Source organism: Vulpes lagopus, chromosome 11 (assembly GCF_018345385.1).
Source record: "Vulpes lagopus strain Blue_001 chromosome 11, ASM1834538v1, whole genome shotgun sequence".
Classification (NCBI taxonomy): domain Eukaryota; kingdom Metazoa; phylum Chordata; class Mammalia; order Carnivora; family Canidae; genus Vulpes; species Vulpes lagopus.
In genome coordinates this window covers 97,857,937-97,876,866 of record NC_054834.1, presented here as the reverse complement: position 1 = coordinate 97,876,866, position 18,930 = coordinate 97,857,937, and the positions used below count along the sequence as shown (strand labels likewise).

General features: G+C 37.1%; 1 protein-coding gene across 1 annotated transcript in view; it reads right to left on the bottom strand.

Annotated features, from left to right (window-relative positions):
• Window positions 1-1,570: 1,570 nt before the first annotated feature.
• The window catches only part of SCRN3 (secernin 3), a 29,021-nt gene continuing 11,661 nt past the window's right edge, over window positions 1,571-18,930 (bottom strand). Inside the window, exons 4-8 of the mRNA XM_041721766.1 lie at window positions 17,606-17,805; window positions 16,959-17,171; window positions 9,214-9,376; window positions 8,053-8,233; window positions 1,571-3,858 (exon numbers count right to left, since the gene is read on the bottom strand). Of these exons, the coding sequence (XP_041577700.1) occupies window positions 3,688-3,858; window positions 8,053-8,233; window positions 9,214-9,376; window positions 16,959-17,171; window positions 17,606-17,805 (928 nt within the window). The 3' untranslated portion in view covers window positions 1,571-3,687. The remainder of the gene's footprint in view (window positions 3,859-8,052; window positions 8,234-9,213; window positions 9,377-16,958; window positions 17,172-17,605; window positions 17,806-18,930) is intronic.

Below are 18,930 nucleotides of genomic sequence, written 5' to 3'. Positions count from 1 at the left end.
GTCATGATCTTAGTGTCTAGGGATGGAGCCCTGCTTTGGGCTCCCTGCCCAGTGAGGAGTCTGCTTCCCTTCTGCTCCTCCCCACCCCCACTCATGCTCAAGCGTGCTATCTCTCTCTCTCTCTCTCAAATAGTCTTAAAAAATTAAAAAAAAAAAAAAGGCAACAGTGTACAAGGGTTCCTTTTACACTGTCAGTGGGAATACAAATTGATGCAGGCACTGTGGAAAACAGTATGGAGTTTCCTTCAAAAGTTAAAAATAGAATTACCATAGGACCCAGTAATTCAACAACTGGGTATGTACACAAAGAAAACAAAAACACTAATTCAAAAAGATATATGTGCCCCTCTGTTTATTGCAGTATTATTTACAATAGTCAAAATGTGGAAGCAATCCACGTGTCCAATCATAGATGAATGGATAAAAAAGATGTGGTATATATATACAATGGAACATTATTCAGCCATAAGAATGAAATCTTGCCATTTGCACCAACATGGATGGACCCAGAGGGTATTATGCTAAGTGAAATAAGTCAGGAAGAGAAAGATAAACATCTTATGATTTCATTTATATGTAGAATTTAAGAAACAAAATAAACGAACACCAAAAAGAAGAAACGGACAGAGAACTGGTGGCTGCCAAAAGGGAGGTGAATGGGGGGATGGGTGAGGGATTAGAAAACAACTGGATAAAAGTGTAGTAAGATATAGATGGGAAAGATCAGCAGGATCTTGTTGATAGTTGTTAAGGATTGGAACTCATCTCAATGACTCTTGAGTTTTAGACTCAACAATAAGAAAATGAACAACCTGATTTTTAAAACGAGCAAATGATCTGAACAGATTATCTCACTAAAGAAGACATACAGATGGCAAATAAGCATATTAAAAGATGCTCTGGGGACCCCTGGCTGGCTCAGCTGTTAAGCATCTGCCTTCAGCCCAGGGCTTAATCCTGGAGTCCCAGATCAAGTCCCACATCAAGCTCCCTGCATGGAGCCTGCTTCTCCCTCTGCCTGTGGCTCTGCCTCTCTCTCTCTGTCTCTCGTGAATAAATAAATAAAATCTTTAAAAAAATGAAAGACGCTCTGCATCGTATGTTATCATCAAATTAAAACAAGGTACTACTATACACCTATGAGACAGCCACAATCCAGAACACTGACAATACCAAATGACAAGGATGTGAAGCAACAGAAACTCATTCACGGCTGGTGGGAGTGCAAAATGGCAGTCACTCTGGAAAATAGTGTGGCCGTTTCTTATAAAACTAAACATACGGGATCCCTGGGTGGCGCAGCGGTTTGGCGCCTGCCTTTGGCCCAGGGCGCGATCCTGGCGACCCGGGATCGAATCCCACATAGGGCTCCCGGTGCATGGAGCCTGCTTCTCCCTCTGCCTATGTCTCTGCCTCTCTCTCTCTCTGTGACTATCATAAAAAAAAAAAAAAACTATAAAAAAAAAACAAAACTAAACATACTCTTCCCATACCATCCAGCACTCATGCTGCTGGGTATTTACCCAAATAAAATGAAAAACTTATGTCTACACAAAAACTGGCATGCAGATGTTTATAGCAGCTTTATTCATAATTGCCAAAACATGGAAGCAACTAAGATGTCCTTCATAGTGGATATCAGCAACCAAGATACCCAGACAATGTAATATTACTTGGCACTAAAAAGAAATGAGCTCTCAAGCCATGAAAAGACATGGAGGACTCTTAAATGCATATCACTAAGTAAGTTAAAGAGCAAATCTGAAAAGGCTATATTCTGTATGATTCCAACTATGATATTCTAGAAAAGGCAAAACTATGACAAAAAAGTAGTTGTCAGGGGTAAGCAGAGGGAGAGATGTGTAGGTGGAACACAGATGATATTTAGAGCCGTGAAACTACTCTGTATGATACTATGATCATTAATACATATGATTATATATTCGTCCAAACCCATTGAAGGTACCATTAGTGAACCTGATGTAAACTATGGATTTGAGGTGATAATGATATGTTAATATAGGTTCCTCAGCTATAGCAAATGTACCATTCTAGTGTGGGATGTTGCTAGCAGGGGAAATTGGAGGTGGGACAGGAGGTATGTGGGAACTCTGTACTCTCTGTTCAGTTTTGCTCTAAATCTTAAATTTGCTATAAAAAGTATTTTCTTAAAAAGTTCCAGGACAGCAATTCATGATTAGATTTACACTTCTAAGAGATCACTGGGCTGCAGTGATCTGTATGAATGGAGATAAAAAACAAAAATGGGTGTAGAAAACAGCTGAAATTGTCCAAGTAAGAGATGGTGGTAGTTGAGTCTAGGTTGGTGTGGGAGGAGAAAGGGAAAACATGCTGGCCCTAGGGAGAGAATAAGATTCAAGTATGTGTCTCTAGATAAATGAACAGCCTGCTTAGTTTCCTCAAATATTAAAAGAGAGATAAAAGGTGCAGGGGTTGGCCAAGGGTTTTCATGATTTGGAGAGAACCTAACACTGAACCATAACTGAGTACCTGAGATATGTCTCTCTATGGCAGCCCTCAATTAGACAAGAGCAATATCAGGCAGATTATGGTTTTTATGAGAGAACTTTTTAAGAAACTTCCCGGGTACTCTTTAAATATAATGATTTACTGCTTTAGTAATAATCCTAATTACAATGATAGCAACCAGTAAATATAATATAATCAAGTACCTAAAAGAGATATTTATAGAAACCAATAAATAGTGTTATCTGGAGTTGGAATTTTCTTTTGTTTTAAATTTGCGACTTTGAGTCTTACTTGTAATCTCTATGTGACTTTAACAAAGTTTTATAAGCTTTGGGTAGATATTACTCACTTATAATGCTTATAATACATTATACACTATAATGTTCTTAATGTTCATAATACACTAACAATTCTATTTCATTGCCACTCTCACTCATGTTGCTGTTTTCAAGTGAATAGAAATAAAATTTGAGAAAGATTCAAGACACAGAAAGAGTATTCCCTAAGGTCTTGGTTCCCTTAGCCATTTCCTAATCCCCAGATAAGCTCTTCTAAAAATATTAACATAAAAGCCTATAAAGGTGCATAGCATAGCTGAAAAACTACTTGATAACTAGAGGTAATCGCTCACTGGTCAGCCAATTTTTTTTTTTTTTTTGGTCAGCCAAATCTTGACAAAAAGCATGTTTGAGTTTAATAAAAGTGCATTTGCAGAATTAATACACTGTAATAAGACAATGTATAAACCTACAAAATTTTGCTAGATATGATTAGTATTTGCCTAATGAGAAAAAACTCATTACTCAAGAAACAATAATTTCCATTACTAAAGAAAAATCTGCTTTCTTGCTGTAATTAAGAAAATTATTTGAGGGCTATAATAAACATAAATCCATGTATTATTTCAATGTTTTATGCTTTGTGCAGAATATTTAATTACTTTAATTTTTAAAAGGCATTATGGCTAAAAAAAAAAACCCACAAAATATCTGAAATACATCCTGACTATCCCATGATATATGTGCCTAATTCCAATGTTTTTTTCTTTCTCAATATTTCAGCAAAGCTATATGTAGTTTTAATAGGCCATTAACATAAATGCTATTAAAGAATAATCAGATCTGCTCAAGCTAGGTTCTATCATTTACCAAAGTGATAGATTCAGACTTTGAAGATTGCTGACCATTTATATGACCACTAAGGACTAATGTTTGACTTATAAATTCTAATTTCATCTTTTACACACTGAGGAAAGAGATTAACAATTTTATCCCCATCAAGGTGCTTGTTTTGAAGAATTGATTCTATCTCTTTGAATAGTTCTTTCTCCAGTTTCCTCATGTTATCCAACAATGTTTTGGCTTTTTCCTGAAAAATTAAAAAATAAAAATAAATAAACACACACAAATGTACAAGTCTAACCAAATTCCAACTCACTTCTACAGGCAAGATTTGTTCATTCTGGTTTTCACTTCTATTTTAGTTCCCCTCCTCATATTCTTTAAATAGAGAAGGAATAAAATTCTTTGGGAAAAATCATTGTTCTAGGTTAAGTTAATGGATTAACCCAAATTTATTAGGTTTTTTTTTTTAAAGATATTATTTATTTATTCATGAGAGACACACAGAGAGAGAGAGAGAGAGGCAGAGACACAGGCAGAAGGAGAAGCAGGCTCTATGTAGGGAGCCTGATGTGGGACTCAATCCTGGGTCTCCAGGATCAGGCCCTGGGCTGAAGGCAGCACTAAACCACGGAGCCACCCAGGGATACCCCTATTAGGTATTTTTAATAGAAAAGATAATAATTGTGTAGGATTAGTCTATAAGCAAGAAACCTAAAAGACAAAGAGAGAGAGAGAGAGGCAGAGACACAGGCAGAAGGAGAAGCAGGCTCTATGTAGGGAGCCTGATGTGGGACTCAATCCTGGGTCTCCAGGATCAGGCCCTGGGCTGAAGGCAGCACTAAACCACGGAGCCACCCAGGGATACCCCTATTAGGTATTTTTAATAGAAAAGATAATAATTGTGTAGGATTAGTCTATAAGCAAGAAACCTAAAAGACAACAAGGACCATTGAAATTATGATGTTGTACATGGGGAAAGTTGCTGAAAATTGAGGCTAGGATATTTTTATGAAGTTAGATCTTCTATTTTTTTTTTAAAGATTCTATTTATTATTCATGAGAGACACAGTGAGAGTAGGGAGAGAGGCAGGCTCCATGCAGGGAGCCTGACGTGGGACTCGATCCTGGGTTTCCAGGATCACACCCTGGGCTGAAGGTGGCGCTAAACCGCTGAGCCCACCGGGACTGCCCACCTAAACTTTTTTTTTTTTTTTTTTTTAAAGATTCTATTTATTTATTCATAGAGACAGAGAGAGAGAGAGAGAGAGAGAGAGAGAGAGAGAGAGAGAGAGAGGCAGAGACACAGGCAGAGGGAGAAGCAGGCTCCATGCAGGGAGCCTGACGTGGGACTCGATCCTGGGTTTCCAGGATCACACCCTGGGCTGAAGGTGGCGCTAAACCGCTGAGCCAACAGGGACTGCCCACCTAAACTTTTTTTTTTTTTTTAAAGATTCTATTTATTTATTCATAGAGACAGAGAGAGAGAGAGGCAGAGACCCAGGCAGAGGGAGAAGCAGGCTCCATGCAGGGAGCCTGACGTGGGACTCGATCCTGGGTTTCCAGGATCACACCCTGGGCTGAAGGTGGCGCTAAACCGCTGCGCCACCAGGGCTGCCCAGTAGCTACCTCTTAAACTGGTTGTGAAGATTAAATAAAATACTCTGTGTAACAGTACCATGGTGCTGAGTGGATAGTAAGTGCTCAGTAAATATTAGATACTGTTATTACACTTAATATACTAAATTTCCCTATAAGACTCAATGCATTCTTAACCATTATTTTTAACCTCTTGGTTATAGCTCTCCTAGAATCTAAACTATTTTTAGCTTTATAGCTCTCCTAGAATCTAAACTATTTTTAGCTTTATAGCTCTCCTAGAATCTAAACTATTTTTAGCTTTATAGCTCTCCTAGAATCTAAACTATTTTTAGCTTTATAGCTCTCCTAGAATCTAAACTATTTTTAGCATCTAAGCACCTAAACTATTTTTTTTTTTTTTTTTTAAAGATTTTATTTATTTATTCATAGAGACAGAGAGAGAGAGAGAGAGAGAGAGAGAGAGAGGCAGAGACACAGGCAGAGGGAGAAGACACTCTGGAAACATATCACTCAGGAACTTGAGCAAAGGCTAGAAGAACCAGTGGACTAATTATTTTTCACAGAGGTGTGCTGAGTCTGGAGGGTAAGCCAAGCCCATGCAATGTATGACACCACAGCCACTGGAGTGGGCTCTCATCAGCACATTTAATGGGCTCCTAGAACAAATTGTTTGCCTCTCACTCCATGCCACCAGGCTACAAAAGGTGTTTGGGCTCTAAGCTTCTTGTTGTTGTTTTAAAGATTTATTGGCTGGGTAGGGGCAGAGGGAGAAGAAGAGAAACTCTTAAGCAGACTCTGCACTGAGCAGGGGGCCCGCACGTGGCCAATGCTACGCTCCATGTCAGGCTCAGTCTTATGACCCTGAGATCACGACCTGAGCCAAAACCAAGAGTCAGACACTTAACTGACTGTATCACCCAGGAGCCCCTATGCTCTAAGTTTTAAGTTAAAACAAAGATAAAACAAAAATAGTGTCAAGAATTCACAGCAAGGGGATACCTGGGTGGCTCAGTGGGTGGCACCTGCCTTCAGCCCAGGGCCTGATCCTGGAGTCCCAGGATCGAGTCCCACATCGGGCTCTCTGCATGGAGCCTCCTTCTCCTTCTGCCTGTGTCTCTGCCTCTCTCTGTGTGTCTCTCATGAATAAATAAGTAAACTCTTAAAAAAAAATTCACAGCAAATAGGTCTGGACAGAACTCTCTGCTTTAAGCATAAGCATAGCAGGTGGGGGAATGGCAACCATTCTAACATACCACAGACAAAAGTAAATAAATAATTACCTGGAGGACAATTAATTTAATTCACTTTATGTGGAAAAAATGTAAATGTATATACCTTGATGAAGTTAAAGGAATTATAGGCAACAGAAATCAGGAGCTGGTATAAACAGGCGAGAAAAGGTATAAAATGGCCAATCTTTTCCTTCATTGAGGGAAATCAGTTGATAGTTCTTTAAAAAACCTTTAGGGTGCCCTTCCATTTCCTTCTAGTCTATTTTTATCTCTGGGGGAGAGAGGGAAGAGGACAAGAGGACTGAAGAGGTATGGATATTATAAAATTGTCAATCTATCCATGTATCTGTCTCCCCAAAAGTGTATCTGCTTATTTCTAGAGATGAGATTTTGCATGTTAATCTCCTATAATTCTTACATTTAAAAAACACAAGCATTTATCTTTTTGTTTAAACTCCAACTCATTATTATTATTTTAAGTCTAAGGGGTGTTAAGCACTTTGCATTAAAATTCATCTACGGCTATATGATTAAGAACATTATGGAAGAGATTACATTAACTGCCCTCCAATAGCTTTGTTAGTGAGATATAAACTAAGCAAACTGCTTAAACTCCCTAAGTCTCAAATTCCTTATCAGCAAAATGGACATAGTAATAGTAACTACTCTTTTTTTTAATTCTACAGTTTTATTTTTTTATTTTTATTTTTATTTATTTATTCATAGAGAGAGAGAGAGGCAGAGACACAGGCAGAGGGAGAAGCAGGCATCATACAGAGAGCCTGACGTGGGACTTGATCCAGGGTCTCCAGGATCACGCCCTGGGCTGCAGGCGGCACTAAACCGCTCCGCCACCAGGGCTGCCCAGTAGCTACTCTTAAACTGGTTGTGAAGATTAAATAAAATACTCTGTGTAACAGTACCATGGTGCTGAGTGGATAGTAAGTGCTCAGTAAATATTAGATACTGTTTTATTACACTTAATATACTAAATTTCCCTATAAGACTCAATGCATTCTTAACCATTATTTTTAACCTTTGGTTATAGCTCTCCTAGAATCTAAACTATTTTTAGCTTTATAGCTCTCCTAGAATCTAAACTATTTTTAGCATCTAAAGCACCTAAACTATTTTTTTTTTTTTTGAGAGAAAGAGACAGACAGACAGGCAGAGGGAGAAGCAGGCCCCATGCAGGGAGTCTGACATGGGACTCGATCCTGGGTTTCCAGGATCACACCCTGGGCTGAAGGTGGCGCTAAACCGCTGAGCCACCGGGACTGCCCACCTAAACTTTTTTTTTTTTTTTTTAATTTATGATAGTCACAGAGAGAGAGAGAGAGAGAGAGAGGCAGAAACACAGGCAGAGGGAGAAGCAGGCTCCATGCACCGGGAGCCTGACGTGGGACTCGATCCTGGATCTCCAGGATCGCGCCCTGGGCCAAAGGCAGGCGCTAAACCGCTGCGCCACCCAGGGATCCCTAAACTATTTTTAAACCTATTTTTACATAAAGGAAGGAAAGAAAGCTGAGATTCCAAAGTTCAAAATATGGATTGAATCACATTTGAAACTCTTCTTAATGATAAAACAGAATCTAATTTAGTCATACCTCCTTTTTATCTATTACTTCCAATGCCTGTTGATGCTTTTGGTAGAGTGGGTGCCTTCTGTCAGGCTTATGCTGGAAACGTGGCTTCTTCTTAACTGGATCTTCAAGTCCAAATGTTGGTGAACTGGTATCCAATAGTTGTGAAATATTTGGCACAAATATGAAAGGCTTAAAAACGGATCTAGAAGAAAATGTCTTCATTAAATTGGCTTGCGGTGATATAAAAGTATTCAGCATTATTTTAAATCTTTTAAGATTCCCTCTAGTTAGAAGTTTCTATTAATTTGTTACATACTAACTGTTCCTGTCATACTAGCTATACTCACATCGGTCTTTCCTGGTACACTGGGCTCTCCTTTGGGGCTGGGGACCGTACTTTCTTTAGCTCTGTATTTCCACAAACCTAACAAAGGGCCTGGCACAGAAACAGTGCCAAGTGAAAACACAGCTCATCATTTTCTACTGCAAACTCCACAGCTGAACGGTAAGAGCAACCCACAATGTTATAGATTGAGGATTGGGATTTGGAATGAAAATCAACAGCAGTATTAATAAAGCATTCACAAGTCTCATTCCATATTCTTGAAAATATCTTTAATAACATGAAAGACTTTAACACTAGGAAATAGTGAACATAAGATCATTTCTAATGTCATGTGCATTGAGTTCTGTGGGAGACATTAATGACTAAAGATAGTCTGTATAAATCTGACTTTAGATATAACTTCAGCTACTGATAGTTTAAATTTTATATGCATGTATTTTCTAGATATGAGTAGATAAGTAACCATCTAAATCCGGCACAACTACATCTAATTCTCCATTTTATCTTTTTACTGTTATTAATCATCTAATATTGTAATGCTGAATCTGCAAAAGAAAACCATCTTCTTTTCTTGACAATTTTAAATATATTTGGAGAAAGAGAGTAGGGATAACTGCATACAAGAAACTATTAACATTTTTATCCTATAAAAATGAGAATAGTTATGGCAATTATACACATATGGAAATGGCAGGCTACAACTTGAACAGAAAATGCTTCCAAAAAATTATTGTCATATTTGTGTAAGAAAAATTTAGCCTGGTAAAATCACCAACAGACTAGTGACTACCCTACCCCCTGAGCCCTTGTTGGTTTACAGTATTTTATGACTTTACCTCTCAGGATCAGGAGTCCCTGTAAAGAAGTGAATGCAAGGAAGGCTGGAGTCTTGAGGTAAAATAGAAACCATGCTTGCAGTGGTCAGGAATTCTCCTTCCATATTAATGCCACTTGGTTTATCTCGGAGAATTTCCATCATTGTTTCAAAAGTTATATTTCCTAGGGAAATCATTTTAAAAATCACCAAATACATATGAATTTGCATACTGACATAGTGTAAATATTAACTGCTTTCTCTCAATAATATATAACATGAGATAATGGTCTAGGTATAAATTAGAGATTGACTATAAACAAACATTGTATCATAACTATTAGTTTCATTCCACTGTCGTAGAAAGATTTCTTAGAAAAATATAAAATACAAAGTCTCAAAAACCATTATATCAAGTAAAATCTGTAACTTCCTCAGAAGGAATAAAAAATGCAAAATTCATTCAATCTGGTTGCTCTTACAAAAATCTTTAAGGTGTATTTAGTTAGCATTACTGACAATATTCAGTAACTATTATCTGAGTGTATCCATTCTTTTTAAATCTTTTTTTTTCTTTTTAGATTCTATTTATGTATTTAATAGAGAGCGAGCACAAGCACAGGGAGTGGCAGGCAGAGGGAAAGGAAGAAACAGGCTTCCCACTGAGCAGGGAGCCAGCCATAGGACTTGATTCCAAGACCCTGGGATCATGACCTGAGCCAAAGGCGGACAACTGAGCCACCTAGGTGCCCTGCTTACCCTTGCTTCTATGGGAGAACATTTTTTTCAACCTGAAGAATGACCTTTAATATTTCTTTAGTGCCAATTAGTGACAACTTCTGTTTTATTTCAAGTTCATTTTTGGAGGAGATTTTCACTGGGTATAGAGCTCTAAATAGGTAATCATTGTTTTTGTTTTTTTTTTCATCTCTTTAAAGGCATCCTTTACAGTCTTCTGGATTCTTTTCCTTCTGTTGAAAAGTTATTTGTCAGTCCTATATTTGCCCCTTTGTAGCTTTCCCTCACTGATTTTAAGATTTTCTCTCTATTGGTTGTTGTTTGGGTTTTTTTTTTCCTTCAGAAATCTCACTAGGATGTGCCCGGGTATGGTTTCTTTTTATTTCTTCTTGTGGTCTGTAGAGCTCGAAGCTGGGGATTAATGACTTTTATTAGTTTGGGAAAATTCTTGGCCAGTATCTCTTCAAATATTGATTTTTTGCCCCTTCATATTCTCTCTTTCCTTCCCTGCTGGGACTCCAACTCCATATGTGAGACCTTTTCACCAAGTCTGAGAAGGCTCTCACACACTTGTCTACATTTTCTAAACTTTTCTCTCTCCATTTCAACCAAGATAGTTTCTACTGACCTTCCAGTTCACTAATTTCTTCTGCTATGTCTATTCTGTTATTTTTTTAAATTTTTATTTATTTATGGTAGTCACACAGAGAGAGAGAGAGAGAGAGAGAGAGAGAGAGGCAGAGACATAGGCAGAGGGAGAAGCAGGCTCCATGCACCGGGAGCCCGACGTGGGATTCGATCCCGGGTCTCCAGGATCGCGTCCTGGGCCAAAGGCAGGCGCCAAACCGCTGCGCCACCCAGGGATCCCTGTCTATTCTGTTATTAAACCAATTGGTATCTGTTGAATTCTTAACTTCAGTTATTAGAATGTTACAGTTCTATTATTTCCATTTGATTATCTTCATAAACTCCAGTTCTGTAATGAAATTCTCCATCACTTCATCTAATTTTTTGAATATCTAAAATATACTAATTTAAGTCTGTCTGATGAAGCTAGTTTATGGACACCAGTGGATCAGTTTCTACTGTCCACTTTCTCTTGGTTTTCAGTCATTTAGTCTAATACCTTGGCATGTCTGATAATTTTTTATTGAATGTTGGACACTATGGATGAAAATTTGTAGCAGCTCTTCATGTTTTCCTCAACAGAGGATTTAATTTTCTTGTGGCAAACAAACAATATAAGTAGATTACCTATTGGTCCAGTTGAGACTGGCTTAGTACCTGTTTCTTCTTACTCCTAAGGTGTAGCTTTCCTGGGATGTTTCTTAGGCCTGGTTGACTATTAGATCTAAGTTTTGTCCCTAAGGCCTTGTGAGATTCCCAAATCTTACATAGCTTTTTAGACTTTTAGCAACTACTTTTGTCTTGATTTTCCAATGTCTCATTCTACATTTGTGCTACTTACAAGTCAACAATTGCTTTAAGGAGAAATTGTGACATAGAAGGTCAGGTGCTTCTCAAAGTGTAGCTAGTCATTCCTCCATCTCTTGGATCTAGGCCCTCATGTCCTAACTGTCTTGGGTGCTCACCTATGCCTTCAAATTTTATAGTTTTTATAGTTATTCTTTGGGGGGGGGAGGTTAGCCTACTACCAGTTATTCCTTGATAACCAGAAACAGAAATCCAGCTCAGTGCTTTTAACCACTCCACTATTGTGCCTCCCATCAGTCTCTTTTTAGCCTCAAATAGTATCAATTTTCCAATAATAGTAACAAACATGATAGGCCCATATTTAACAAGCACAGTTAAAAAATTTCCTGCCATCAGATATTTTCAGATACTTTATATTGGAAACATTTAACTACTGCATTAAAACTATTTCTAAAGAAACAAATAACTTTCATTTAACACAGTTGGTTGACCACAGGTATTTGTTTCCTCTCTCCTAATACCCTATGACAATAACTGTAAAGGAATAAAATATGAAATAACTCACAAAGACAAAGAGAGCATGAAAATCAAGAATTTCCCCCTACCCCATTCCCATGATATATGGGAATAATTAAAAGGAAAAAAGCTTACAGGAAGTCTGTACTCAAAATGTGATTCTATGACATTTCAAATTAAAATAAAATTGACTTCCATATAAAATAATCTAATGTAATACCCTCAATCATTACATGTTACCAACTGTTTTATGTTAATAGCAAATTTTCCGTTTCTCTTTAGGAGAGCTATGACTTCCAATTCAAGAAAAATAATTTATACATAACTTCTTATAAGAGCAAATTTTTCTGTTAATTTTGAGAAAATGCAGGGAAAAAAAACAAGACTGCACCTGAAAACAGCCTTTAACTTTAAAACTAAACAATAAAGCAAAAGCCTGCCATCCACACCTATCTATCAGACACATAGCTTCTGCACCTAGTGAGATTTTAAAATGATTCAAATCTAAATTCCTGTAAATGGCAAGTTTTAATGAAAACAGTGTCAGAACCATAACACTGCAATAATACAGGTATTATGAAAATGTTTTCTGTATTCAAAACCTACAATTCTCAAAATGAAGGGAGGATTTACATGATCACTTGAGTAGGATAGCTATAAGTAATCCACTAGCAAGCATTGAATAAGTACTGAGACTGCAGTAGCAGGGTTCAGTAAAATGAATGCAAAACACAGGGTGCAATTTCACTGCAATTTAAACTAGTTATTTAAAATACATGAGTGAATATAGATACAATTTGGATATACATGCAGCACAGTTAATAGCTATCAGGTAGCTGGAAAGAAGAAAGATAGACTCTTCCATCTAGAAAAATCATAGGAAAAATTATAATATATACTAGTAGACAATTTTCTATGAAAGTATTGGAAAGACATTTATTCCTTTGGCAAGCACAGAAAGCTAGATGAACTGTACTTTATACTTGGGAAGAAAAAAGTTTCATGTCAGATGCAATTCTTGCTGTAATCACATATGCATTTCAAATCCATATAGAATTCAATTATTTTATAAATATAACAGAATTAATTATTATGATGCAGTGGCTAATTAATTTAGTTACCTCTACTTTTCTTTCTTTTGTCCAATTACTCTAAACCCTAGGATTCTTGACATTTTCCTCTCCACCTTAATTATGTGTTGTTATTCTTCATTTTTTTTTTAGGAATACCTGCTAATTTATGTCCCAAGCCTCTAAGTTTATTGCCAGAAAAAAGTATACAACAGCAACCTTTGTTAAATTATTTATCTGTAAGTTACAACTTAATTTAATTCAATTAAATTTAACAATCCTGGGATGCCTGGGTGGCTCAGCGGTTGCGTGTCTGCCTTTGTCTCAGGGTGTGATCGCCGGGGTCTGAGATCAAGTCCTGCATCAGGCTCCATGCAGGGAGCCTGCTTCTCCCTCTGCCTGTTTCTCTGCCTCTCTGGTGTGTCTCTCATGAAAAAATAAATAAAATCTTAAAAAAAATTAACAATCCTTTGTTAACTTAATAAAAAAATACTTATTTTTTAAAGATTTTATTTATTTGTGAGAGATAGAGATAGAGATAGAGAGATAGAGAGAGAGAGAGAGAGAGAGAGAGAGAGGCACAGGGAGAAGCAGGCTCCATGCAGGGAGCCGGACATGGGACTTGATCCTAGGTCCCAGGATCAGGCCCTGGGCTGAAGGCAGCGCTAAACCGCTGAGCCACCCGGGCTGCCCAAAAAAATACTTATTAAACACACGGAACATACTAATGCAAGACACTGAACTAGGTGCTGAGAGAATAGAAGCTCAAAAAAGAGAGTCCATTTTTTTCAGCTTCATAGAGGAGATAAATGAAGAACAGTTTCCTCATTTGTGAAATGAAGGTAATATCTACTTCACATAGTTCCTTAGAGAAGATAATACAATCACTTAGCACAGCGTCTACCCATTAACAGCTTTTAACAAATGGGAATAGGTACTGCTACAATTGCTACTCAGTCTCTACTTTTACAATAATAGTAAGTCTAAAAATCCTTAGAATAATATATTTTAGCATTCTCTACATATCCATCACATGAAAACAAAAGATAGTCTAAATAATCTATTTACAAAATGACAAACTAACATTAAGAAATTTTATTTAAAAACCTTTCAAATGATAAGACATTCTTCTGGAAAGCAAAATATAAGTAAAATACTAAATATTTTAAAACAATGATATTAAGGCATTCAAAAAACATTGTCACAAACTTTTTTCTGTCATACCAAATAACTAACATATTACTAATGTGTTTAATGAATACCTAAGAAGCAAATATCAATCATTGATCTATCTCGGAGCAGTTGCTTTCTGATTGGCTTGAAGAATCATTTTATCCTTCAAGTGAAACAGAATATATTAGTCACATATTTTGGAATACTGTGGAATGACCCATTAGTAGTTAATTGGTACCCAATAATCTTCTAAATACAAGTTACTTTGCTGGAGCTATTTGGAAGCAAAGGGGCAAAGACACACTACAATTTCTTTTTTAAGAGTTAATAGTAAAAAATAAATAAAATAAAAAAGAGTTAATAGTGACTAAATTTAAAAATGGAAAAAAGACATACTAATAAAATACAATTTAAAAATTACAGCTTTTCAACAAACTTAATTCTAGGTAAGAATAAGTAGACAGGGGGATCCCTAGGTGGCTCAGTGTTTTAGCGCCTGCCTTTGGCCCAGGACGTGATCCTGGAGTCCCAGGATTGAGTCCCACATCGGACTCTTGCCATGGAGCCTGCTTCTCCTTCTGCCTGTGTCTCTGCCTCTCTCTCTGTCTCCGTGTCTCTCATGAATAAATAAATAAAATCTTTAAAAAAAAAAAAAGAATAATTAGACATATAAGAATATGCCTGGGGCGGCTGGGTGGCTCAGCGGTTGAGTGTCTGCCTTCGGCTCAGGTCATGATCTTCAGGTCCTGGGATGGAGTCCCACATTGGGCTCCCTGCATGGAGCCTACTTCTCCCTCTGCCTGTGTCTCTGCCTTTCTCTCTCTGTGTCTCTCACAGAGAGACATGGGTCCTGGGACATGGACAGAGAGACACCCCAGGGTCCTGGGATCAAGCACCATGCCAGGTTCCCTACTCAGGAGGGAGCCTGCTTCTCCCTCTCCCTACTGCTCATGCTCTCTCCCACTATCCCCCTCTCTCTCTCAAATAAATAAATAAATAAATAAATAAATAAATAAATAAATAAATAAATAAAATCTTTTAAAAAAATACAACCATATGGAAATAAACAAGATAGCAAAATAATAGAATACTATGCATCAGTTAAAAATGTGAAAAAATCCTAGGGACACTTGGGTGGCTCAGTGGTTTAGCACCTGCCTTTGGCCCAGGGCATGATCCTGGAGTCCCAGGATCGAGTCCCACATCGGGTTCCCTATATGGAGCCTGCTTCTCCCTCTGCCTGTGTCTCTGCCTCTCTCTGTGTGTTTCTCATGAATAAATAAATAAATTTTTTTAAAAAAATGAAAAAATTCTAAATACATTAAATAGAATCACCTACATTATATATTGTTAACTAAAAAAAAATTATGTGCGGAAAAGTGTATATGGCATACTTCCATTTCTTTAAAAAAAGAGAAAAAATTACATATATATTTTTTGTTTCATCAAGCATATATTATCTATGGAAGAATACAGAAGAGATTTCCTGTGGAAAAAAGAAATTAACATTTAGGGACAGGATAGGAGGAAATTACTTCACTGTATACTCCTGTGTACCTGTGGATTTTGAATCATGAGAACATATTTCTATAAATAAAATAATGTCATGGAATATTAAATGACATAGGAAGGGGTTCTGCTTTCAATTAAGCTAAGTAAGCTCCTATCAGACCAACCCTCCCTTAGGTAGCTATAAACTTGGGACAAAAGACAGACTACCTAAAGTTTCTTTACAGTTAACAAAAGTAGGAAAATTCTGGACAGGGCCTTTTGGAAGATGGGATGAAGCACAGGATAAATTTCCTATTTTTGTTTTGGCTTCAGCCCAAGGGAAGGCCACAGTCAACAGTGTGCAATATTGTGCAATTATTTACAAAAACCTCTGGCCTGAAGAACTAGAGGTCAACCACAGGTATTAGAAAGTGAAGGAGAAATCCCTTAAGAGACAGAGTTAGAGATAAACCCCCCAAATTCTGTGGGGGGATAAAGCTGCCCAAATTTCCATCTGTTTTGTGAATCAGGATGTGGAGCAGACTGTAAGCAGCCTGCTAAAGATAAAAGAACTGAGCTGACGTTTGAGCTGCCCACCAGTAGAGTTTGCAGGTTGAATACAACCAGTTGTCTAGCAGACAATTATCAAGAGTTACTCCTTTCTAGGTGAGTTTTGGTGGTTTGTGGCTTTCAAGGAATTAGTTCATTTCCTCTAAGTTTGTAATATTCCTGTCATTCTCCTAATGCCAGTGGGGTTGATATTTTTCTTGCACATAACTTGTGCTGTCTTCCTTTTTTTTTTTCAAACTGTCTAGGGTATATCAATTTTTTAAAAAGATTTTATTTATTTATTCATGAGAGACAGACAGAGAGGCAAAGACACAGGCAGAGGGAAAAGCAGGCTCCATGCAAGGAGCCCAATGTGGGACTTGATCCGGGAACTCCAGGATCATTCGCTGAGCCAAAGGCAGACACTCAACCTCTGAGCCACCAGGCCCAAAACTTATAATATTAGTTCACAAAATTTCAGTTTAGTAAAACTATGTCTTACTAAGAATAATTTCTTCAGGGACACCTGGGTGGCTCGAGGGTTGAGCATTTGCCTTCGGCTCAGGGTGTGATCTCAGGGTCTGGGGGTTGAGTCCCGCATCAGGCTCCTGTGGGGGAGTCTGCTTCTCCTTCTGCCTATGTCTCTGCCTCTCTCTGTGTGCTCCATGAATAAATAAATAAAATCTCAAAAAAAAAAAAAGAGAATAATTCCTTCAAAACCAGATTTTATCATACCAACCTTATACTCAGGCAAAATATAATTTTTCATTCTGATATTTTTTAAATGATAAAATACCTTTGTGTTTATTCAGAAGCCTGTAGCCTTCACAGTATCTGCCTGGTGAAATCTTCATCTTGGCTGTGTCAAGGTAAGAATATGTTGCAGCAAAATCAAACTCCTTTTTGCCATCCCACCAACCTTTCTGCTTAGCATAGTTTCTCATGTCTGGATGTTCCCGATCAATCTTGGTTGTTATAGAAAGCTGATTAGAAATATTACGAACTCCCTCTATTTTCAAAGAAGAGCGGAAGGAAAAGAAAAATCACATTTAACATATTGTATTTATTTGTACATTATGATTCCTAATCACTTTTTAAATGTGAATATAGATCTCTAAATTTTGTACCATATGCATTTGATGAACATCTATTACATACTCAAAAAGATAAAGAGGGTGCCTGGGTGGCTTGGTGACTCTTGATTTAATTAATGTCATAATATGAAAAAGAGAGAACACCACCTTTTTCTCTTTTTCAGAAAAGCTCTTTGTAGTACTCCTTCACTGTTACATTCTTTCAAATTTTTCATTTCCCCTGCAGTTCAACCCTGCATTACACTGGATTATAAATCTTGAGAAATAATTAAATGCAATGTCTGTAGTTAAGGGGGTTATTTTTTTAATTGTAAAACAAATTTTAAAAATCATGAAAAGTAATCCATACCTTGTACTTTTTCTGCTGCCCAGTACTTCCCTGCAGTCTCCAGAATCCAGGCTTCATTCCTATCAGCTATCAGGAAACTGTTGTGATAGCTAAATACCATCCTACCCTCTGAACAATTTCCACCCTGGCCATATTTTTCTAATAGATCAACAATGACATTGAGGGCTTTTTCAGCTGTATCAGCTCTTTCAAGGCCAAGTCTAAAATAAAAATATAAAAGTTTTCAGATTAAAATAAATTTCCATCATTTTTCTTAAATAATTTCATGTACATGAGATTTTTTGTTTCTTTTTTTTTAAGATTTTATTTATTTATTCATGATAGACAGAGAGAGAGAAAGAGAGAGGCAGAGACACAGGCAGAGGGAGAAGCAGGCTCCATGCAGGGAGCCCAATGCAGGACTTGATCCCAGGACTCCAGGATCATGCCCTGGGCCAAAGGCAAGCACTAAACTGCTGAGCCACCCAGGGATCCCCAATTTTTTGTTTATTTCAAAGTAAAAGTTCTTTTAAGTTAATGGATAAACTGAAATCCAACTTCTAAGCCATTCCTTCTGAAGTCACTTTGGAATCATGAAATCAGAAAAAAGTTTCTGGAGTCAAATAGATCAATGTTCAAATTCCAACTTGGCAACTTATTGGCAAGTTGCTTTATCTCAGAATCTCATCTATAAAAGATGATAATAATATGTAGTCTATGAAGTTACCGTGAGAATTAATTATGATCTGATAAAGTATGTTAGGTATTTCATATAATTTCATATAATTCACATAAATGAATCATAATTTTCAACTCTTTCCCTTCTCCCAATAACCTTGAGTCTTCAAATTACATGCCTATATAGGCATATGTTGGAGATATTGCAGGTTCAGTTCTAGACCACTGGAATAAAACAAATATTGAAAAAAACAAATAGGGATCCCTGGGTGGCGCAGCGGTTTGGCGCCTGCCTTTGGCCCAGGGCGCGATCCTGGAGACCTGGGATCGAATCCCACATCAGGTTCCGGTGCATGGAGCCTGCTTCTCCCTCTGCCTGTGTCTCTGCCTCTCTCTCTCTCTGTGACTATCATAAATAAATAAAAATAAAATTAAATAAAATTAAAAAAATAAAATGAATTTTTTGGTTTCCCAGTGCATATAAGGTTATGTTACACTATTCAATAGTCTATTAAGTGTGCAACAGCATTATGTGTAAAAACAATTACATCCCTTTATTTAAAAATTAATTTTAAAATACTTTATTGTTAAAAAAATGTTAACCATCATCTGAGCTTTCACCAAGTTATACTCACTAATCACAGATCACCATAAAAATATAATAAAAA